General features: G+C 43.9%; 1 protein-coding gene across 3 annotated transcripts in view; it reads left to right on the top strand.

Moving 5' to 3' along the window:
- The window catches only part of KIZ (kizuna centrosomal protein), a 120,492-nt gene that overhangs the window by 92,699 nt on the left and 3,957 nt on the right, over positions 1-23,836 (top strand). For all 3 annotated transcript variants that reach the window (XM_014855708.3, XM_070485493.1, XM_070485494.1), the window contains 2 exons: positions 13,221-13,325; positions 16,032-16,128. In XM_014855708.3, coding sequence (XP_014711194.3) covers positions 13,221-13,325; positions 16,032-16,128 — 202 coding nt within the window. The remainder of the gene's footprint in view (positions 1-13,220; positions 13,326-16,031; positions 16,129-23,836) is intronic.

Below are 23,836 nucleotides of genomic sequence, written 5' to 3'. Positions count from 1 at the left end.
GAGTAAGGCAGGTACATAGTTTGATTTAAGATAGAGTCTGCATCCCCCTTTATAATAGTTTTGTTGAGACTTTCCCATTGTATGGCCTGCGTTCCTTCTAGAATATTCCAAAGAAAAGGAATATTCCAGAGGCTGTTCTTAGGGTTGAGGGGATGTGGTAGTTGAGCCTGACCTTTGGCATCAGCCGTCAGTGTCAGCGTTTTACTCCCTGCTCTATTTCTCCACCTCTCTGAGCCTCTGTGTTGGGAAAGCAGACATACTGCCTGGCAAGATGATCTTAAAGTTTAAATGAGATAATGTGTGTAAGAGTGCCAAGCATGTACCAGACACTCAGTACATGTAAGTCACAATTTATAATAATAATATTCATGTGAATGTGAGTAGTAGTATTGATCTTCTGCACCAGGCCCACAATCCCTGGCATTTTCAAACCAGGGACTTCTAGTTAAAAGGAATCTCACAAACCAAACTCAGGGGAAAGGAAGCAGAGGGATGGGGGTGCATTGCCACAGGAAGTGTGATCCTGAGACGCACCATGGAAATGCGACTGAACACCTCCTCCAGAGTTGCAGTAGCCGCTTGGGACCAAGGCCCGCCCGAGCCCTGTGCTGCTATAATTCCTCACACAGTGCTTCCCAATGGCACCACTGAATTAGTTTCCGCAAGAAATTTCCATTGGAGGACTCAATTGATGATTTGAATCCGGAAGGATATTTACCTTATCAAAAAGGAATCTTGAGTAGAGTTTCATGATACTTTTGGAACTTCCCAATTAGTCCCATGAAGAAACCCTTAGAGAAGAATCTCAAAAAGCTGCTAAAGTGGCGCCTGGGATCTCACTGGTCAAGGCCCGATGTCTCTGCCTGTGAGTGCCTGTGTGCCATAACTCTTACGGCTCCCAGGTGAGGGTGCTGCAGGGCACCCGGTCACCAGACGACAGTCCTCCTCTGGGGTGCTGCCTCACGGTGTTGATGGGCTGATACAGCATCTCCCCAAATGTGTTCTGTGCAGGCTCCACCCCGAAAATACTTCAGGGAATACGTGTTCTGTGACGAAACCCTGCCTCATCTCTCTCTCCCTCTGCAGCATGCACAGTGCGTGGGAGCATGTTGAAAGCTTCTAGAAGACTTTGAGTAAATGAACCATTTAAAGGTGTAAACTTAGAGTTTCAAATAATTTATCTTCCATTTGAAAATGGAATCCTTTGTGAAAACAGCCAACAGAATTAATGTTCTGTGGAACATGTTTTGGGAAATATGCACACACATATGTGGCATGTTTTCTAAAACCTTGAGTCCAATGAGGGTGCCAGTATTCTTAGTACACGAAAATTATTGTCAGCATTTTCCCGTGATTCCTTTTTGTGGTAATCTCCCTTGTGGATGAGATTGCTTTATAATGAGGCTTTGGCGACATTAGTGTAACTAAACCCAGTTGATGCTATAATTGAAAGTTACTTGTTAAAGCTGCTTCCTGTGCAGCTTTCAAGTGACGAACTGACAACCAGCAGGTTCCAGTAGTGACTTTGGGCAGTCCAGAAGTGCTCCTCTGTCGTGTGGGTCCTTCTGTGTGACTGTTTGCTTTACAGCCATCTCAGAAGGGCTGTAGTAGAGAAAGAGGCCCGGGTGAACTCCAGGCAGGCACCAGGAGTTTGGGCAGAATGGAGAGGAAGCTCTGGAGTTAGACCACTTTCATAATAACGAGGGCCGTGGGGAAGCTTACCTGTGAGGGTACAAAAGCTATCTTTAAATACATTTGCAAGGCTGCCACATACAAGGCAGAACATTTATCGAGCTTAATTTTAGTGTGTAACTTAGGGGGCCCTGTTTGTTCCAGGGAAGGAGTTCACAGCTTAGTAACGGAGGAACTTTCTAGCTCTTCTTTGCAACAAAACCAAGCTGAGTGTCCTCCGGGTATGAGATTATGTGCTGGGTGCTTGAACCGTGGCGGGAACCCACTCTCTAGAGGGGCACTGTGGAAGGAGTTCTTGTTCCTGGAACTCCGGCTTTCCTTCCGCTGCTGAGCGACTGTGATTCTCGTTCCAGATTAAAGAAATCAAATATGCCAATATTCTCACTTCTTTCTTTCCCTTTCTTATTTGCTTATCACTTCCAAACATAGGTCTCCTTGGCAGAGGGGCTCATCCTTAGAGTTTACTGTCACTCTGAAAGCATCTGCTTTGTTAATCATTCGGAGAGTGTAAGTTTCATGACTGTAGCTCCTGCACTCTGTGCTGAGATTTACATAGAAACCTCCCATACACACACCCACACACTCAACCAGAGTTTATTCCCACAGCCTGTGTGATTTGTTGTTGTTAACACAGTCTGCCCCTTTATTAGTCTAGTTGTTCACACTGAAGAGTTACGATAGAAAGCAAAGGTTAATTTTGATATCTATAAATGTGTGGTTTTCTCTAGATAGTAAATAGTATATCATTTTCACGTGTATCACAACTTTACTTTGGCTAAGTCCTGGGAGTGAGACTGGGTCTTTGCCCTCACTAACCCTCCATCATCTCTAATCTTCACAACAGCCCTGTGGGGTAAACATTAGAAACTCATTCTACAGACAGTCCAACAGAAACTTAGAAAGGCTAAGAGTCCTGCTCAAGGCCATATAGCTAGTGTGTTGGATCTTGAATCAAACTCAAACTTCAGGATTTAAGCCCTGAACTCCTTCTGTTCCACTGCCTTCATTTTGTAAGAGAGGCAACTGCATCAAGATGTCTGGATTAATTAAATGTCAGTGTATATCATAACGAAAGATGAGCTCCGCAAGGATGCTTTTAGAACAATGATGAAGAAAGCCGTACCTTTCTTTTCTCTTTTGTTAGGCCTAGAGGTGGGCACTCGCAGGGATTTCCAAGTATGGATTTTACCCAGAGGTGTGTATGCCCTTTATAAAGCAGGGCAAACATGAGTACACCTAGGCCTGAGACCACGTGCAGGTAGTAGGATGTTCAGGTCAGCGTTTCCATGAAACACTTAGGCCAGGAGTAAAGCGATGCTTATCTAGACTCTGAGAGAAAGTCTCGTTTGAACTACTTATACCCCCAAAGTGAAATTTCCAACGTTGGCAATTTTGTTTGTATTCACACTGAATTTACCTCTGAGAGTTAAGTGAGTTTTAGTTTTAGCAAGTGAGCAGTTTATGCTACATGTCATAAAAACCCATCACCTAACCCAATATCTGGCACACAGTGGGCACTCACTTTGTCAAATGAATGAATAAAAATGAGAGTATTAAGGAGTTTCCTTAAATGCTTGTTGATTCAGGCCAGAACGCTGTCTCTTTCAGTCAGTCACTCCACCAATACTTTCCCACCCCACGTGCCCATCCTGGCAAAACTCATCTTCTTAAGCTGCATGTGAAAAGGCTCTCAGCTTTTATCTCAAGAGGATTAAGCCTCTAAGAATGTCCATTCAGCCTCTCATTCTTTTGACACCAATTCTCTTGGTCAAGCTGTGTTGAAAGTGGTTGCCTGATGTGCCATTTCTCACTGATGTTCTTCGGCAAGCTGAAATATTCAAGGTCATACTAAGGTATGTCCGTTTAGAAGCTTTGTGGGAGGTCAGGATAGATTGTAGGGGTGCCACTTGGGGTTCTGGGCAGTGCTTCTCAAAAGATTATTGCTTAAGTTTTACATCACAGTGGAAAAGGCTGGGAACATGCAATGGCCAGGTGGTGGTTGGTGGCTGGATTTACCCTGGGAGAGAAGACTGTGGTGACAACGTTGGACTGCAAGAGTACAGGGGCATGACACTCCACTACTGAGACTTTACTAAGAATGTGTCTCCCCCTCCTGTCCCAGAAGTGCACGAGAATCAGGGAAGGTGTGTTACCTGCTGTGTCTAGGACAAGAAGCCCCGAACTCGTGCAAAACCAGGGAAACCATTGCATGTTGCTGGATTGTCCACTGCAGTCCCCGTGGCCCTGTCTCCAGAGGTCAGACTGCTGGGGCTTCACCCAAGGGGCCTGCTGCCTGCTGCTGCTTCAGCAAAGCGTCTTCACTCATGACATTGCAGGGTGGTGGTGTTTATTTAACACGGTCATTAAAGAATGAAAGGCACCTTTTTGAAGAGTGCTCTTGATTGGATGTTCCTGCGTTCAAGGAAATTAATTCATAAATGCCTAGAGAAATTCTCTTTGGTGGTTGCACAGTACAATCCTGTGTCGAGTTTTCAAACCTACCCGTGCCCCAGCCACACCTGTGACCAGTTACATCAGAATCTCCAGAGGAGGGACCCAGGCATCAGTCTTTTATGACACACCCAGGTGTCTCGCCAGGTTTGAGAACCATGGAGCAGGGGGTCCAAAGCTGAAAGAGCCTTTGTAGGTCATGTTATGAAACACCTTCATTTCATACAAGAGACTCAAGTGGGGAGAGAGGAGGTTGGGCTTTAGATATTTTAATAGAATCGGGGATAAGGGAGTATATTATTTTCCTAGTGCTGCTGGAACAAAGTGCCACAAACTTCAACCAACAGAAACATATTCTCTCACAGTTCTGGATGCGAGAAGTCTGAGATCAAAGTGTCAGCAGGCTGTGCTCCCTCTGGAGGCCCTAGGGGAGAGTTCTTCCTTGCCTGCTGCAGCTTCTGCTGGTTCTCGTTTGTGGCAACACAACTTCAGTCTCTGCCTCCACCTTCACATCCCCTTCTTTCCTGTGTCTCTGTGTCCGCTCCTCTTGCTGGCAGGACACCAGTCATTGGATTTAGGGCCCACCATAAATCTAGGATAATTTCCTCTTGAGATCCTTAGGTAATTACATCTGCAAAGGACCTATTTCCAAATTAGGTCACGTTCTGAGATTCCGGGTGCACATGAGCTTTGGGGGAGACTCTATTCAACCCACTACAGGGGCTGAAGAGGGATTTCTTCATATTTTACATTTCTGGCATCTAGTTCATCTTATACGTTGATTATTCCTGACCCTGCTCCGTATGATGCTAATGATAATATTGATATTATCGTCTTTATTTATGATTTCTTCTCATTATGTAAATCTTTGAATGTAAATTGCTAAAAATATTGTTTTTAAAAATATTTAATTATACCTGTAAAATATAGATTCCTGATCAAGATTACTCAATCTTTGAAAAGTAGAAGATTGCATGACTTTGAGAGTTGAGAATTCTCTTCCCATCATTAAACCGTGTGAAGTGGCAGGCACTGTGGTTATAACTCCCAGCAACACTGTTTCAGTGCAGTTTTAGAACATTCATTAAAGGTCAGTTACAGGCCTGGCATTTACTTCCAGGTGTATTGTTGAATTGCTGCACAGAAATTAAGAATGTGATGTAAATATGTATTTTCTGAAGCAGTTCCAGGCAACTCGTAGGAATTAGGAGTTTCTCTTCTCTGTGCACTGCCCTCTCCGTGAGAGCACAGAGAAGCCTTGGCACTATACTCACAGGCGCACGGCTGCTGGGGGAGTGGAGTTCACTGCAGAAAGTCTGGACGTGGACAGCGATTCTGGTTCTGGAGCCAGCCTCTGTATCGCACGTTCTCATAGACTTGTGGCCTTTGAAAAAAATTCTAAATGTAGATGAGTTTTCTGTACTTTCAGAATTGTGAAGGCAATCTATATCCTAATATTTTCTTGTTTTCATTTGAGCAGATTACTGGGCAAATGATTTCTGGATTTTAAGTGATAATATTTATCTTTATAATTAATTTTAGAAATATATCTGGCAATTTTTCTTTTATTTTACAAAAGGACTAGGTTTGCTGCATCAGCAACACATCTAGTAGTGTGGAAAAAATTTGCATGAGTATAGAAATACGTGAAAAGCAACAGCACTGGACACTCAGTGGACAGAAAATACTTTTCAAATTTAATTTTTAAATTTCAGCATACTTGGTATAGGAATAGTAGTTACCCTTCCTTACTCAGAGATGCACAGTTCTTTGTCGGTTCAAGGTTATTTTCCTAGCTGTCCTGGTGGTGGTGTTTGCGTCTCCCTTTGTCACTCCTTTTCCAGCCCAACTCCTCTTTTTTCATTAGGGATTTCTGCGACAGCCACAGGCAGGTCCTCTGCCTCGAGATGCCCCTTAGAGACCAGTGCTCCCGCCTTCCTCTGGCTCTTGTAATGGGTTGTTAAAAGCACTTTTTCATCAGATATTTTCTTTTCCTTTTTATTTGTAGATTTAGAAGTATTTTAGCAGGTGTACATTTGCATAAAAAAGAGAATAAAAGATAAGAAGTTGAGGCTTTTTTTCCCTCCCCTCCTCAACATCATCTCTCTCCTACCTCCCTTTATTCAGCATGTTTTCACTTTCTTTCTCTAGCTGTTTCCATTTTCTAGACACGAAATGCATATCAAAAAGAAAACAAAAACAATCTCAATGATTCTGACTTTGCGGGAAGATAGATGATTGGGTTCGGCTGACCTATGTAACAACGTAGAGAAAAATATATTTATCTCGTCGTGTCATCAGCCTGGATTTAATAGCCAAGGAGGGATTCTAGCACCCTGGACTCCTTTATTTATGTTTTAAGTTGCAGTATTTTCTACTTTTTAAATTAAATCTTGACACAGATTTCAGTATATACTAGATGCTTGACTGAGAGATCCAGAACTGAAAGCTTGAGCATGCATGTATATTTGTTTCTGTGTGCACCAGAACATTCTAATTGAAAATAATTGTATTCTTTAGAAATATTTGTTTTATCTAATTATATGCACTACTCAATAATTGTCTGAGAGTTTGACGTTACTAGTGAGACGAAGTGTTTCCCTGGAGTTGTAAGTCACAGGCTGGAAAGTGAAGCCTGAGGCGCCACCTGGGCTCAAATTTGCAGACTTAGGGTTGACTTAGAGTAGAGGAGCCTCAAGTCTTCTTGGAACTGGAGGAACCTCGTCCTGACCTTGTCTGGAGCAGGCTGGCTTGAGTCTCTAGGCCTGTTCCTTTTCCTCCTTTTTCTGTTCGTTTATGCATTTCGTAACTATGAATTTGCAGAGCAACGCAGCGCAGCTTTTCACTGCTTGATTCTTCGTCATCCTTCCTCCTTCCAGAACAGCCTGGGCCTGAGTTACCCCAAACCTCACGTCCACAGCTTTGCCGTGTAGTTTTATGAAGTTGGTATCCTGGCCAGCTCTTCTAGGCTGTTCCAGGAGGATGTCTGAATTGTTTGAGTACCCCTAGCAAAAGGTATACTCTTTTTTTGAGGAAGATTAGCCCTGAGCTAATTGCTGCCAGTCTTCTTTTTGCTGAGGAAGACTGGCCCTGAGCTAACATCCATGCCTATCTTCCTCTGCTTTATATGTGGGTGCCATGTCCACACCCGGAGTTTGAACTGGTGAACCCCAGGCTGCCACAGCGGAACGCACGCTCTTAACCACTGTGCCACCAGGCCGGCCCCTGTATATCTTGCCTCCAAAGAGTCTGAAACCTGCTTTATAAAATAGACTATAAAATTGTTTATATAAAATGCAAACAGCTACTTAAAAATCTCCATATGGCTGTTGCAGCCCCACTTGATAATGTGTTCCTGGGTCTCTGGACTCTCTAAACTAAGAAAGCTTTTCCCAACACCTAGCTTATATCCCTTAGCTGAAGTTTTTCTGTACATGTTCTTGTGCCACTTTTACTGAACACAGAAAAAATTGCTCAGCACCACCTAGCTTTGAGGTTGCACGTATGTTCTATTTGGCCTGTGCATTGTTTTGTTTTATTTTTTTTAAAGGCAGAAGTCTGGCCAGATAGGCCCACTTTCCCACCTGGCAGCAATTGGCTGTAGCCAGGGAACAGCTTTCCCCCCTGGACAGGCTCCTGCTCTCCAGCCTGCTCCAGGGCTTGCCCCTCCACTGCTCCCACGGGGCCTGACTCACTTATCTGTGGTACCTGCTTGGCCCAGAGCATCTGCGTTTGCAGCCCCACCCTGTCCGCTCCATGTGTAATACCTGCTCTTGAGCCCTGCTTCCCTTGTGTCTACGCAGGCTGTGTCACCTTTAGCCTCTCCTGATTATTTTTTTAACCAAACCCTCATTTTGTTTTTCCTTTTTGGGTTGTTTCCAAGTCCTTCAAATGTTTTGTGCAGCTCTTCTCACTGAAATGGGGGACTAAGGCTGTGTGATGCATCCCAGGGGAGACGGACTCCCATCTCTGAGCATCTTCTCCCCGGCACAGCCTCCTGTTTGTTACTCAGCAGTACCTGCCACCTGCCTGACCCCTCCGGCTGGTCTGGTGTCCTAGTCCTGCCTCAGTTAGTGTTTATTCCTCCAAGTGAATGCATTTATCCTTTTACCTTTTCCACTTATTTTTTGCCTTTTTTGCTTCCACTTGAGGAAGTCTGTGTCAGGGATGGGCGGGCCATATGCCCAGTAGTCCTCTTGGTTTTGCCAACCCTCTATTACTCAGGTCAGGGTGGCTACACCCGTGATAAAAATTGTCTGGGTGGGCTTCGTTGACTCTGCTTAAAGAAGGTCCACAGAAGGTTTGAGATCAAATCCCGGTAGGAGCCATGGCTGGGAAGGCAGGTGGGCTCCAGTAGAATGGGACAGGAGAGACGAGCAAAGCCCTCCAAAACTGTTTGTACAGTTGAAAGCGGACCCAGGGCAGCCTTGAAGGGAAAGGCCGGTTACGGAGTCCAAGTCCTTCAAGAAGGAAGAGAAGGGTAGATCCTAAAAGTCCTCATCACAAGGAGAAACAATTTGTAACTATGTGTGGTGATGGACGCCAACTAGACTTATTGTGGTGAGCATTTCACAGTGTGTACAAATATTGAATCATTATGTTGCACACCTGAAACTCATATATGTCGACTATACCTCAATTAAAAAACAGAAGCAGAGGAAGGAAGGGAAAGAAACCAGAATGGAAAGTGTGTGGAGCATGGAAATGGCCTGTCTTTTCCAGAGTAGTAAATGGTCCCTTGCTGCTAAGAGTGAATTCGCTTCGCATTTCTCCCCTGCTACACTCAGACCAGTAATAATATCCATATTGTCCTGTACTTAGACGATATTTAATCCCCCCAAATGTTAAATTAACATACAACTACTAGCTGGATATTTTTCACAAAAATCCTCTCCTGAATGTAAAAGGCCCCTGTTCCCCTGGTTTCTGAGAAGCAGGAGAGCCGGCTCAGTGGAGTCGGATGGTTTACCTGACGGCAGTAGACGAGAGGAAGCCCCAGCCCCAGCTGCCAGCCGCCAGCAGCCTCTGTTTACCAAGAAACTACTCTTTTTTCTTTTCTTCTTTTTTCTGTTTTGTTTTTAATTTTCATCTTTACTCTCTTTTCCTTGAGCAAGTAAGTTTAATTGAATGCAGAAATACCATGTAGTTATTATGATCTGGACTTACATCCTAAAAGCTGAAAAACTTTTATAAAATAAAAACAAAACACAACATTTTCACCTCTTTTACAGTGATTCCTTACCTTTTAGAATTCAGACCCTCTGTGTTTGATTTTATTAATATTTCTCCTCTCCCAAAAGTACCTTACCACAAATCTGAAGTAATATGGATGGTAGGATTAATTGGAGAGTATTATGATCCCATCCTAGGACAGTGGGACTAGTCTGTAGCAAGAAACACTTTCTGTTCCAGGCCAGTACCCAACACACACACAGAAGTTATGCAAAACAGTACTTTCCCCTTCTGCATGCATTATGTCTCATGTTTTCTTTATTAAATTTGTCAAAATACTAGTTCCACTGCACCAAACTAACATCACAATCCAGCAATGTTAAAAAGTGTTGCCCTGGGGCCAGCCCTGTGGCCAAGTGGTTGGGTTCATGCACTCAGCTTCAGCAGCCCAGGGTTTCACTGACTGGGATCCTGGACATGGACATGGGACCACTCATCAGGCCATGCTGAGGTGGCATCCCACATAGCAGAACTAGAAGGACCTACAGCTAGAATATACAACTATGTACTGGGGGGCTTTGGGGAGAAAGAAAAAAAAAGAAGAGGAAGATTGGCAACAGATCAGGGCCAATCCTTAAAAAAAAAAACAAGAAAAAGTGTTGCCTTAGGATTTATTTTCAGAGTTAATAGTTCCTGATCTAGGGCCAGCCCCGTGGCCGAGTGGTTAAGTTTGTGCACTACACTTCAGCGGCCCAGGGTTTCACCAGTTTGGGTCCTGCTCACGGACCTAGCGCGGCTCATCAGGCCATGCTGAGGTGGCATCCCACATACCACAACTAGAAAGACCTACAACTAGAATATACAACTGTACCGGGGGCCTTTGGGGAGAAGAAGGAAAAAAAATAAATAAAGAGCCCCTGATTTATACAAATTTTAACTATATAGCATTTAATATTTCAAAATATCATGCTCATTTTAAATACTCATTTTTATCTTGATTGGTTCTCAGTAGGGCAAGATAAGTTACATTTTTATTCTTCAGCATGATGGTAGTTTTAATCCAGTAATAAGGGGCTTGTGGTTAAGTTCTTAAACTGAGCCAGCAAAAGCAGGAGTGCAGCCGATTGCCAGCCTCTGGTGCTGACAGCAGGAGCCCTTTTATTTGTGGCCACGTTGAAGATGTGGACACGGATGCTATTTTGTTATATCTATGCTAAAACTCTATTTCTCCATGCTCTGTTTCATCCAGGTATCCTTGAGACTTGAGGTAATGGGGAAGGTTGTATCTCTCCGGTTTTGTTTTTCCCAACAGTCTTCCCCACTTTAACTTACAGCAGACATTATTAGAAGCCCTGCAGGGTAAGGGCGTCCTGTGGATCCGTGCGAGGCCCAGGCTGCCCCCTCTGGGGCACCTGGCTTTGCTCCCTGCAAAAGCTCTTCTCTGTCCCCACGATAAGCCTTGTTTAGATTTTCTCAGCGGTGGGTCTCTGAGCTCATCCTGCTACTACTCCCCTTCCGGACTGTCCTTCCCCTCACTCAGCCCAGAGAGCCCACGCTCAAATGTGAGAGCCTGAGCGCTCGGGCAGGGAGTGCTCCAGGGTGACCAGCTGACCAACCAAAGAAGTCAGTGCTGTCTCTTCTGATTCGGTCCTGTAGCAGCTGCTGCGTGGCCTGGAATGCAGAGAAACCATTTTACTAGGAGTTGAACCTATCCACAGATCCTCTCAAAATAATGACTGGAATTTGGCCACTTCAAATAAGCTCATACAACTTGACTTCAAGTCTTAAAATCTGGGTTCAACTAAATTGTTTTTTGTTTGTTTGTTTTCAGAGTATCTAAAGAGGGACGGGGCCAGACCCATGGCCTAGTGGTCGAGTTTGGCGTGCTCTGCTTTGGCGGCCCTGGTTCAGTTCCCAGGTGCGCACCCACACCCCTTGTCTCTCAGTGGCCATACTGTGCCTGTGGCTCACATACAAAATAGAGGAAGATTGGCAACAGATGTTAGCTCAGGACCAATCTTCCTCAGCAAAAACAAAATCAAAACAAAACAAATAAAAAGAGACAATTCAAAAAAGTAATTTACATGCATTTGAAAAGTGTTAACATCATAGGAAGAATTTTAAAAACTTGTCTCTAGGTAGTAGAAAATTCAGTATTTCTGTGTATTTTTTTCACACCTAAAACAATTAATAATAATTTAGCAATACCATCAAATATTCAATCAGTGTTCAAATATTTATTCAGTTGGTTTTTTGGTTTGTTTGCTTTTTTTGTTTTTCTTGCTGAGTAAGATTCGCCCTGAGCTAACATCTGTTGCCAATCTTCCTCTTTTTGTATGTGAGCCGCTGCCAGAGGATGGCCACTGAGAGACGAATTAGGTATGCCCGGCCGAAGCGGAGTGCACCAAACTCAACCACTAGGCCACCAGAGCTGGCCTGTCAGTTGGTTTTCTTTGATGAGTAACCCAACTGTGCCGTTGCATTGCCTTTTGTTCATATGTCTCTTAAGTAGCGTGACCATATAATTTATTGTCTAAATTAGGAAACTTTTGATAACAAAAGACTATCTTGTTAATTATCATGCTCAGACAAGAGGCTTAAACCTGCATTGTCATGGACAAATTGGGATATCTGGTTACTCTGCTTTTTTTTTTTTAATTGTGGTAAAAAATACGTAACTTTAAATTTACCGTCTTAAGCGTTGTAAGCGTACGGTTCAGTAGTGTTAAGGACATTCACGTTGTTGTGCAGCAGAGCTCCAGAGGTCTGTCATCTTGCAATGCTGAAACTCTGTACCCACTAAACACTGAAACTCCCTCCCCTTCTCCGCAGCCCTGACTACCCGCCTTTCCACTTTCTGATCCTATGATTTTGCCTACTTTCAGTACTTCATTTGAGTGGAATCATACAGTATTTGGCTTCTTGTGACTGGCTTATTTCTCATAGCGTAGTGTCCTCAGGGTTCATCCATGCTGTAGTATGTGACGAATTTCCTTCTTTTTTTAAGGCTGCATGATATTCCATTGCATGTATATGTCACATTTTGTTTATCCATTCAACTATTGATGGACATTTGGGTTGCTTCCACCTCTTGGCTATTGTGAATAATGCAGTGATGAACAAGGGTGTGCCAATAACTCTTTGAGATCCTGTTTTTAGTTCTTTTGGATATATACCCAGAGTGGAGTGTGGGATCATATGGTAGTTCTATTTTTAATTTGTTGAGGAAGCTCCATACTGATTTCCGTATAGCTGCATCATTTTACACTCCCACTAACAGTGCACAAGAGTTCCACTTTCTCCACGTCCTCCACAATGCTGATTTTCTGTTCTTTTGATAATGGCCATCTTGATGGGTGCGAGGTGATATCTCATTGTGGTTTTGATTCACATTTCCCTAGTGATTAGTGATTTTGAGCATCTTTTCATGTTCTTATTGGCCGTTTGTATATGGAGAAATGTCTATTCAAGTCCTTGCCCATTTTTTAATCGGGTTATTTGTTTGTTGTCGTCAAGTTGTAGAAGTTCCCTATATATTCTGGATATTAACCCCTCTTCAAATATATGATTTCAATTATTTTCTCCCATTGTGTAAGTTGCCTTTTTAGTCTGGTAAGATTGTTTCCTTTGACACGCAAAAGTTTTTAAGTTTCAGATGGTCCTATTTGTCTGGTTTTTATTTTGTTGACTGTGCTTTTGGGGTCATATCCAAGAAATTGTTGCCAAATCCAGTGTCCTCAAGCTTTTCTTCTCTATTTTCTTCTGGGAACTTAATAGTTTTAGGTCTTACGTTTGAGTCTTTAACCCTTTGTGATTGGATTTTGTATATGGTATAAGGTAAGGGTCCAGCTTCATTCTTTTGCATGTGGATATCCAGTTACCTGTGCCATTTTTTTAATCTATAGAAACAAAAGCGTACCAGTTACTGAAGCAGTCTACCCTTCAGGACAATACGAATCAAACTGAAGACAGGTTCCAAAAGGCGGATGCTTCTGCATCCCGACTGTCAGGTAAGCAAGCTGATTTAGCACTCACAGCCAGTGTCTCGGAGACCCAAGGCAGTGGCTAGTGCTGTGTTCAGGAAAGCGTGGTCATTCTTTGAAGGTGCCTGGTGCTTTGTAACACACTGTCACTGGGTTAGAATAAGCCAGTTCTTTTTCCATCCTTAACAACCAAGAGTTGGGAAGAGTCTCCCCTCCTGGATATGTGCCATCCCTGGCGTGGCGATGTCCTTACGGGCCTTGGATTCTACCTGGCATGTCATGGTAGTAACTTGTCGCTAAGTACCGCAGGAGACACCCCAAATGCCTTCTTTTCCCACATCTTCCAGTTTCTTAATCACCAATGGGGAGCATCATCCCGGGCTGTTTTCCCTTACCAGGACATTGGGAAACTTTGGGTTTTTTAAATGAAAAGACTGTAAATCCCAGTAAAGCTAAATTTTAAGCTTAATTGTAGTTTCTTCAATCTAGGATTTTTGTTTTAATTGTAATTTTCTTATACTTTGTTGCATTTTTATTATTTTCAGTGGTTCTTATTTTATTACACCTCTTTTTTAGTATGTCATTTCAACTTTCTTTGTGAAAGTAAATGGATTAATACAGAGGAAGTACACTTGAATGACTTTATTTTTTCGTAAACCACCATGCCATAATTTCACCTATCAGAATGAACAGCGATTTCTTAATGTCACATAATTCCCAGTCCATATCCAGATTTCCCAATTGTCTCAAAGGTGTCTACATCAGACAGATGTTTTTTGCGAGGGACATACGGTGCATCATACTTAGCTGTCTGTCTTTAGAGACCTATTTCCTAGATAATATTAGTGTTAGAATCTGTTGCTGCAAAATCCTGTTATTTTGGTTATTTTGAGGATTCAGTGAGCCACTGTAGGTGAAATGCCCAGCACAGTGCCTGTTAGAGAGCGGCCCTCAGGGAGAGCTGGCTGCAGGGGCGGAGGGTGTTATCTGAACTTCGTCAACATGAGACCTGGTGGTTTGTTGAGGTGTAAGATGGGGCCTCTGCCCCAATGGAGGGCTTCATTGTTTGGAAAGATGCAGCTCTTGTGAACCCTTAACTGTTTGCTTTTCATCACCTTCTTCACATTTGAGTCACAAAATTAGAATCCGGAGAGATCTTAGAAAGTATTTATCCAACCCCTTCATTTTGCAAAGGAGGGACCAAGAGAGCAGCACCTCCCTCAGAGCATTACAGCCAGTTAGCACACATGACACACGTGTTTGGAAGGTGACTCCGTAAATCTGTGTGTGGTAAATATGTTTTGGATAGTTAATTGGACAGGTTCAAAAAATGAGTAAATTTGACATAAGTTGTAGTCCCTTGGATGTGTTTCAAAAATGCTGGTACTATTAGTATACTAATTATTAATGTATTTATTAATTTATTCGTAAGTGATACTTTATAGGTTGTATAATCAAGCACCCCTAGATTCCGTTCGCTCGCTCCACACTCTAACTTACACTATGTGCTTTGCAAGACTCCACGTTTTCCTGCATTGGGATCATAGAAGTCCTTCCCCGGTGTCAGATACAGCCTCTGGTATTTAGTTTACTTGTGATCACATGATACTTTGCACTCTCCCTCGCACTCTGATCCTGGAGACTTCTCTGAGCTCCGAGGAGAAGCAGGAGGCGGGCTGGGAGGGCCGAGGGAAAGGGAAGCCATGCACCCTGTGCTAGTGCCGTTACAGGTAGTGGTGGGTGAACTCTGAACATAGGAGCCACCCCAAATCTCACTATTGATGAAGCAGTGCATGTTTCCGTTACTTTCTGCGTCAGATGTCTCTGTCTCTGGACCTGTCACAAAGGAAAGCCACTGCCACCTTGCACCTTCATTTCCACATCTGCAAAGGCCTTGTCCTGTTAAGCACGTGGAGACCCTCTTCGGGCTGAGCATGGACACAGGGTTAAGACAATAGCTTTGCTGCAGAGATTACAGGAAGGCAGGCAGGTTACAGGATGGAAACTCAGCAAATGCCTTTTGCAGACATGCCCATGCACTCTCCATGCGTGATCTCAGGTGACTGCCAGTTAAGAATGAGACTTGGCAGCAGAAACATCCAAGGCTGAAGTCCCCCAGGGGGCAGAGGTCAGGGGTTACCCTGCAAGCTGAGAGCATCGTGGGGGCAGTCCGGTTCTCCTGGCTCCAGAGAAGAGGTGGATTGTGCATTTTCCCCATCAGCCTTTTCCAGGCTGGTTAAAGAGTGGCCGTGATGGCTTTCCGTGGAGCTTCATTCTCTCCTGGAAGATGGAAAAAGAGGATTTGGCAGAGAGCTTAAGGGTGGGTGGGGTGGGTAACTGTCGTCCAGGGGTGCCAGTCATTTCTGAGACCTGGTTCCAGCACCCACTGTCCTGGTGACCCCTTGCTGCCCGTGTGTTAGAACACTGTGAGTTCTCCAGCACGTGGTGCTGTAGGAGAGACCCATGTGCTCGCTGTGTCTCTTGGCCGTTTAGAATAGAGCTCTTTGAATGATTTTATTTTTTACTTTTTGTGGCTGCTGTTTAGGTATCACAGGAAAACCCTCCACTTCCTTTCAGAATTCTATCAACATGTTCCTTGCTTCAGAAACTGCCTTGCCTTCCGCGGCTCGAGCAGCATCTTCCTCTGTCTGCTTCACTGGAGTTATTGTGAGGCCGCTTTTTCATTTGATGCTGCGTGGTGGCTGACGCTCTCCACGTTTGTGCTTCTCACAGGTCTGAATATTGGCAGCAGTACATTCAAGACAAAGACAACTAACAAAATCGCCTCGGAAGCTAGTTTTTCATCTAGCGAAGGAAGTCGTTTGTCAAGGTAAAGTCGTGAAAGCCTTTCTGAATAGCGGCGACAAGATGAGAAATGTCACTGTGTGATGAATTAAACTCCACTGCATATTACTTTGTTTTGTGACTTGATGGAAGGTTATGGTTTGGGATTTTGTTTATCTAAAATAACAGTTGAAACTTTAGTCTACCTTTGAAAATATTTGCACCAGAGCCAAGTATTGTTTTGCAGCTGTTGTTTCCTTGGTTTAAGACTCAGTTGACACCTCAGTGAACCACAAATTAGCGTCTACAGCTGCTCGCAGTAGGGCTGCTTAGAGACCACACAATGGAGGGTGTTGGAAAAGGGCAGAGAGAAAACATGAGGCCTTAAAAGAAATAAAGTGGCCTGTTTCTTCTTTCTGAGATGGCCAATATATATACTAGCAATTGCTGGATATTTGTTTTTGTATTCCTCTTTCTTACCAAGTGATGGGCTAGATTATTCTTTCCTTTTCTCTGTACTTTCTTCCTTATTTTCCTAAAGGACAAAATTTATTTTTTTTCACATTTGTTAAACAGTAGCACTTCTTGTAAGTTTTTCAAGCAACGATAAGTGAGTTGTATGCGAGATTTGTCATCAACATAAGATTCTGATCAGGCAGTGGCACTGAGTCACCTGGGAAGAATTTATAGATGGGAATAGAAGCGATCGCCTGCTGAAACGCCTCCCTTTTTGCTTTGGCTAAATCTCTTGTCAAACAGCACAAGTCTCCTTTTGTAATAGCGTTTCTCAGGAAAAAGCTGTCCTTTAGACGACTGCGTCACATGTGAATTAACTGCTTGCCCCGAAGAGATTTTAAAACAGGAACTCTACATTTCTAATGTCACATAAGATAAAATGATTTGATCCAGGAACGTAGTATTTTTTAAGTGAAAAAAAATCCTATTTTCATTTATATTTTGAAAAATATTACAATATTTTTAGGACCTAGAATACATTAAAATAAGATTGATTTTCTGAAATTAAATTCTTGCTTTTAGAAACCTGATAAGTTCAATTTTAGGGACATTTAATTATCAGAAATTATTATTTTAATACCTGGATTTTTATGTTTTTTGAAGGAAGTGAGAAATAATGAATTATGACAGGAAAAGTGTCACAGTATTATATTTTTATGATTATGCTATAAATTCAAATTCTAGGTCTTTTGAAAGAAATTTTAAAAGACAATAAATTCTACAATAAAGTTTTCAAGGCTTAATGTTACCATTTGGCTTAATACTACACCGCTTTAGTTTTTAAAGATTGTTAGAAGTGTTTCCATTATATTTTAGAGGCATTAAAAGACCCAATTCTTCTTAAACTTTTATTTATTTATATTCTTTGGGCAATTTTTAAATACATTCAGAAGGCAGCTGATTCTGGAGAATATTTTCTCAGCCGAATTGTTTCATGCCTTGCATCTACAGCTAAAATCGAACTTTTTTGCCCTTTCAATTTGAGGCAGGGGCCTTTTGTTATTACTGTTTCTGCATGAAATTAATTTCCTAAATAAACTACAAGTAATCTTATCACCCCCTTTAAGAAAAAAAAGACAGGTCTTCTAGGAACCCTTGGTTGTATAGATACTTGATCAGATGCAGTGAGGGAAGGCCTGGACGGCGTGCGAGGGCTTGGCGCGCGGGGTGCCGCCGTCTGGGTCTTGCGCTGGGTTTGGTGGTCTTAATGCGCCCCCCCGGGCTTTGGAGAGCCCCGCTTTTGCTGTTTGTGCCTGGATTCACTGAAATTTCTTAGAGGCTTACATTTAAGGATCCCACTTAGTGCAGTCACTCCTTGTGCTTTATTGCCTTTACAAGTGGTCTCGAAACCCAGTACTTGAGAATAAACATAACAGTACAGTGCTGCTGTAGCACTTTTAAAAATTCTTCTTTGCTCTATTTTGTCAGTGAGCTGATGAGCAACCTCAAAAAAAAAAAAAGAGACCTTGTTGGACCTAAAAAAAAAAATGGCTTCCTCTGATGTCCTAGAGACAATAATTATGATGTGCTAGTTAAGCCCAAACTACAGCTGAGGGATTTTACTTTAAAGCAGCGGCTTGGGCGCAAAAATGCATTTATAGCTCTTTGTCTGCACCTCATTATGTGTGGGCCTGATTCATTAAGTAATTGGTTTGCAGTTGTTTACATGAGTATTAAGGCCTTCTTTTCAGCCGCCTTTGAGAGATACATTGTGCAAATGTTGCCTGTGATGAATGCAGAATGAGAGCCGGAGGGTCCGTCCTATTGGCTAAACAGTGCACTCTGTTGAAAAGCCAGAGAAAGGGATTGGGTGCTGCTTTGCATAGCAATGACTTTCTTAATAAGCGTTACAGATTAATACACACAAGCTATAAAAGATGCAAAGAGATACTCTTAGCACATTTATACATGCTCATTTCATTGTGATGGTGGTGGGGTCTGGGCGCTTTCATATTCCGTTTTTCAGAGCAGCAGCTTCAGTGCATGAGCCGTAATAGAATCCGATGTTTATTGTATTATAAATCACGGGCAAGTAGGCAGATCGGCAACAGTTTATTATTAAAGATTCTTTCAGTGTAAATCTTTTTCTACCATTGTATTTGCTTCAGCAAAATCATTTTGTGGTTGAGTGGGGATGAAAGGCATAATGTACGAAGGAGTGAATCCTAATAGGAAGCCGTTCTCTGAGTAAAGACCACTTGTTCCCTTTTGTTCAGGGGTGCATGCCAGAGCTTCCTCTCCTGTGCAAACATTGTCTCGCTTTACCTTCCCCAGGAAGCGGTTTTCACTCTCCTGGATCCGTTTATTCAACGGAGAGTATATTTTAACAGCCTGCCGTGTAACTTCAGTTTACTGGTTGGATCGAGATAACGTTTTACCAAAAGAAAAGGATGTGTGCTTGCAACATAGTTGCCTGGGGGAAAGGTGGCAGAAGTCACCCAGCCACCGCACCCTGGCAGGGCCGCCCTGGGTGGCATTCTATGCTAGCCCTGCAGCCGCAGGAGTGGCCAGCGGAGGGCGCCAGGCTGCAGCTGATGCTCTGCTGGGGGCCGTGGTCTCTTTCTTCTGGCCTGGTCACTGTGCCATTTTCCCCTAGGATAATAAGAAGATCATAAGGAACCAATAGTCCAGTGAAATAAAAATGAGGGTTTCCTGGAAGTCCTGTAGGTTCTCATGTAAAAACACCCGTCTCAGTCTCTGGCTTAGCACATCTTCATTCTCCTTAAATTCTACTGAATTAACAACTTCCTAAATATTCCACGTTTCTCATCATAAGCCCGCATACTTTATTTTTTCTGCAGAGCATGAAAGAACAATTACTTGCATGATTAGCTGAAAGGAGGGAGTTAACAAGTTGACCCCAGGCAGCTAAAAAAATGGCATCTGCTGCAGGGCCCTCGTTTAACCATCAGGGGGCGCTCAGACTTTGTCAAATTAAAACCGTCTCAGACTTTGGTCTGCCTCTAAAATGTAAAATTAGTATTTACAGAGATTTGTGGGCATCTCTGGGTTTTTTTTTTCTTTCTGAATTATATTCTACCTTCTATTTTTCAGAAATATGTGTCTGTTTTGAGGAAAAATTCTAGCCAAATATGTTGTCTGAGACATTCAAATCATTGAAAAATATGGAATTCAAAGTCTGGAGACCACATCTTCTCAAAAGTTAGTTATTTTTCAGGCTTATAATAAGACCCTAGAACTGGAAGGACACTTCCCGCTGGGAGCCCTTCCCCATTGTCCACTACACCATAGACTGCACTTGGCAGGATGCTCAGAATCTCAGTGCCAAATTCGACTGACATGGCCTCAGAGTCACAATAACTTGGGTAGTTTGTGTATGGGCTGTGAATATTTTTTTCTTAAAAAAAAATGATACTGACCTTGAGGCTGAAAGTTAATGTGTTACTAACATTAGGACATGCCACAGATCGGCTGTTCTCCAAATTGTTTCTCCCTGCAGGGCTAAGATGAATGTCTGACGCCCCAGCTCAGTTGTTTCACACTCGCCGCTGTGAGTCTCTCAAGGGCCCCTGTTGCCCATGCGCCCTCAAGCTTGGCGTGGCCTGCACAGCAGCACCTCCCCGCCTGCTCCCTCACCTCCCCTGCCCGCTCGACAGCCACAGGTCATGCCCTTACAGTGTGCCACTTCATGGGCCCTGGCTTTCATTTCTGCTCTTTTGCTGGAATGCCTCTGCCCCTCTCTGTCATCTGGCTGATGCCTACTAGATTTTCAAGGCTTAACTCTTAACCTTCTAAAAGTTTCCAGCAGAAGATCTGGCCACACAAGATCCCCTTCCTGCGGCCCTGTGGCTGTTTCTGCCATCATCGTAGCACAGGGGTAGAAGCCATATACAGGTACACTCCCCCCGCTGTGAGCTCCTCACTGGTATTGGGGGCTTTTCTCAGTCACAATGCTCAGTAACCGTTGGACTTGGAGTGAATGCGCATCTGTGTGTGGCGCCACCATTCATGCAAGCGTTTTTCTTTATAAAAGTCACTTGCACACCTGCCCTCACCTCTATACGGCATCATGCACCTGACCTGCAGGTACTCACGCAGTCCATAAAGTTATCTGCACGAGTGTTCAGGGGAGGGAGGGACACGTGCGCACACAGGTTTTCAAAGGGAGACTCTCGTGGTCCACTTTGATTCCATCCTCTCTGCTCATGCACTCTGCATTGTCAGTTTTCAGGGAGCAGGACCCGGGGGAGTGCACTTGCAGAGTGCCTTGTTGGGGTGCTTACCTGACATCCATCCTGTCTGCTGCTGAAAGGGCATCTGGCTCCTGGCCCTGAACTTGTCGAGGACTGGTGGGCTCTTGGGGCCCTCGAATGTTACCTCCCAATCAGCTGCCGTCAATTCTCAGCCCACTCCACAGTTGCCCTTTTTGGCTTATGTCACAGTTGTTCTTTTGGTGTCTGTCTCCCACACTGGAGCGTGAGACCCCCAGGGCAGAGATGGAGTCTGTCTGTTGCTGCAGCCCCAGCACAGAGCCTGATGCATCGTGTCTCCTGTCTAGTATTCACTAAGTAAGTACATGAATGAGTGAATGAAGGTGTGAACAAGCCATTGCAGATTAGATGCTCCACCCGCCCGCCTGTAGAAGGCCTGGAGGCAGTTTCCTGTCTCTGCCCCATCCCCAGTGCTCCCACCACCAGGCTCCTCCAGGGGAAAACTTCCTGTGGCTCAGGCCTGTTTCTTCTCAGTCTGTCCCCAAACCTTACCTTTCTTTGTCGCTCTGCGCCTGAGGACTCATTACCTCTGCTGAGAACCCACGACTGCAGATCACAAAACCAAGCACGTACCTCTGTCCATCCCAAGGCCGTGACGGTTGAGCAGCTCTTCCTGCAGCCTGCTGGCCACCGGCTCTCACGCAGGATTGTCCCTGAGCTTTACAGACACTTAAGGAAGGCATTACTACCCCATTTCACAGACAAGAAAACAGGTGCTCAGAGAAGTAGGGAACCCCAGGGCCGCGCAGTGAGCAGAATTGGGCATTAGGAGTAGAGTCCATCTGGCCCCAGAGCTGACACTGTCCCAGCTTCTGAAGTAGCACCTCCCACCAGTAGTCAAACCTGGAACGGGGACCAGTCGTTCTGACCCAGGTTCTCCCCGCACTGCTTTTTGACCACTTCTCACAAGGCCCTGTGGAGACAGGTGTGTGCAACATGTGCATTGTGCAAGTGTCAGTGGGCCAGGAAGAGCGTTTTGTTCCACTTCTGCCCCATCACCCACTGGCTCTGTGTGTCTTGGGACACATCCCTCAACCTCTCTGGGCTCCACCACCTGCAGAGTGAAGGCACTGAATTGATAATCCATAAATGCTCTGCTATACTTTAATAATGGCTTTCTTAGAAACCCGTAGGTCTTCCATGTCCCATTTTTGTCTCTTCTTGCTGACTCTGCAAAGCAAAACTTAATGCTTACAGAAGTCCTTGCCATCTAATCCTGTATTGTGTTGACCAGGTGGGCTGTGTAGACTGTTTCTAGCTATGTTAGCCTTTTGCTCATATAAAATGAGCAACTGACAGGTAATTCCTGCTATTGTCGTTAGCACACTGTATCATCGTGATGACACACATGGGTGTTCACTCTGTGCCAGCTGCTGCTCTTAGACTATAACCTGTTCTGTTAAGACCCTGACCTTAACTTCTTAAATTTAGCAAAGATGAGAACAAAAGTGACTTTAATTAGAGTTGTCCTAATCTAATTTATCAAGAGCAGGGCAATTTATAAACAATTACCGAAATGCATCAAAAAATAAGGTGGCTTCATGGATAGACAGAGGGAAGATATGCCAAGATGGCAAAATGTTAATAATTGAGCATCTCCTTGGTGGTTCATCATGTTCACTTTACAGCCATGGGAAAACATTAGCAAACCTACTAGAAAATTCTGTAGAGATCATTTCCAATTATAATGAGACCAGCAGAACATGGTCACATTTTAATTTAATCAGTTGTCTTTGGTATCTTACCTGAAAATAGTTTATTTTGAAGTAGTCTAATTGTAAACTTCTAGGGGAAAAAAATGCAGTCTGCTGTCTTGGGTTCCAAGAGTCAGCTGTGAAAGACCACATGGGTGCAGCATGTGTGGGCCGTGCTGGACAGCAGGCTCGTGAACTGCGGCCCTGGGGCCAAGTCCAGGCCGCTGCCTGGTTCTGTGTAGCCCACAGGCTAAGATTGGTTTTTACATTTTTAAATGGTTGGGCAGAAAATCCAAAGAAGAATAATGTTGCATGATACCTGAAAGTTATGGAAATTCCAGTGTCAGTGTCTATAAGCGAAGTTTGATTGTAATGCAGCCGCGACCTGTCATTTACATATTGTCCGTGGCTGTTTGCATGCCACAACCACACAGGGGTTACTTTCACGCCCTCAGGGGAGATTAAGCAGTCAGGTTCCAAGTGCATCTGAGGGAGTAAGGTCACCACATCCCATGGCCTATCAGCTTAACTCTTTCTTGCGTTTTCTTGTACTTTCAGAAGTGAATTTGTTTTTCTCTCATTTCCAATAGTAACTAAACAAGTTGCCTCTATCCAGCACTCCAAAGAAAGTTCTCACACTGTCTCCATTGGTCTTGTCTTAGTTTTACATGTTAGGTATGACCCAAAGAAAGAAATGTTGACCCTAAGAATTGTGTGTAATTAAATCAACCTTGAATTGCAATGTCACATTGATTTGCAGAATGATTCCCCAACGGGAAAAATAATTGCCCCTTAGATTTGAGATGGAGTTGGAGACACCTGAAGGGCATCTTCCACCTTTCTCAGTGGTGAACTACATGCATTTGGTTCTGAAACATGTTTCTTGTAAAGAAAATATGTCTGGTAAGAAACTTGAACAACCTGATTCTGAAGTCACATAGTAAGTAGAAATATGCAAATCAAATAGTGTATCATCAAATATCGATCAAGTGCCTTTAAGCAGAGCCCTGTGCTCAGTGAGGTTCATCACTTCATCCCGCACATGTTCACTGAGCACCCACTAAGTGCAGACAGAGGGATACGCAGGGAAACGAAACAGGAATGGGTGCTGCCCTCGCTGGGCACATGGTCCAGAGGGGAGAGGTCACATACCAGTCGCACAAATGGTGTGAAACAGTGACTTTGAGGAGGACTCGGTGGTTGGCTAGGGGGATAGGGGATGGGAAGGCTGCAGCAGGAGGGCCCGACGAAGTCTCGGGGATCCACCTTGCAGGCCCTGTTCAGGATTGAGGTCTTTTGCCAAATACAATGG

This window comes from Equus asinus, chromosome 15, assembly GCF_041296235.1.
Source record: "Equus asinus isolate D_3611 breed Donkey chromosome 15, EquAss-T2T_v2, whole genome shotgun sequence".
NCBI lineage: Eukaryota > Metazoa > Chordata > Mammalia > Perissodactyla > Equidae > Equus > Equus asinus.
The sequence above is the reverse complement of the archived record's forward strand: the minus strand, read 5'-3'. Positions and strand labels throughout refer to the sequence as shown.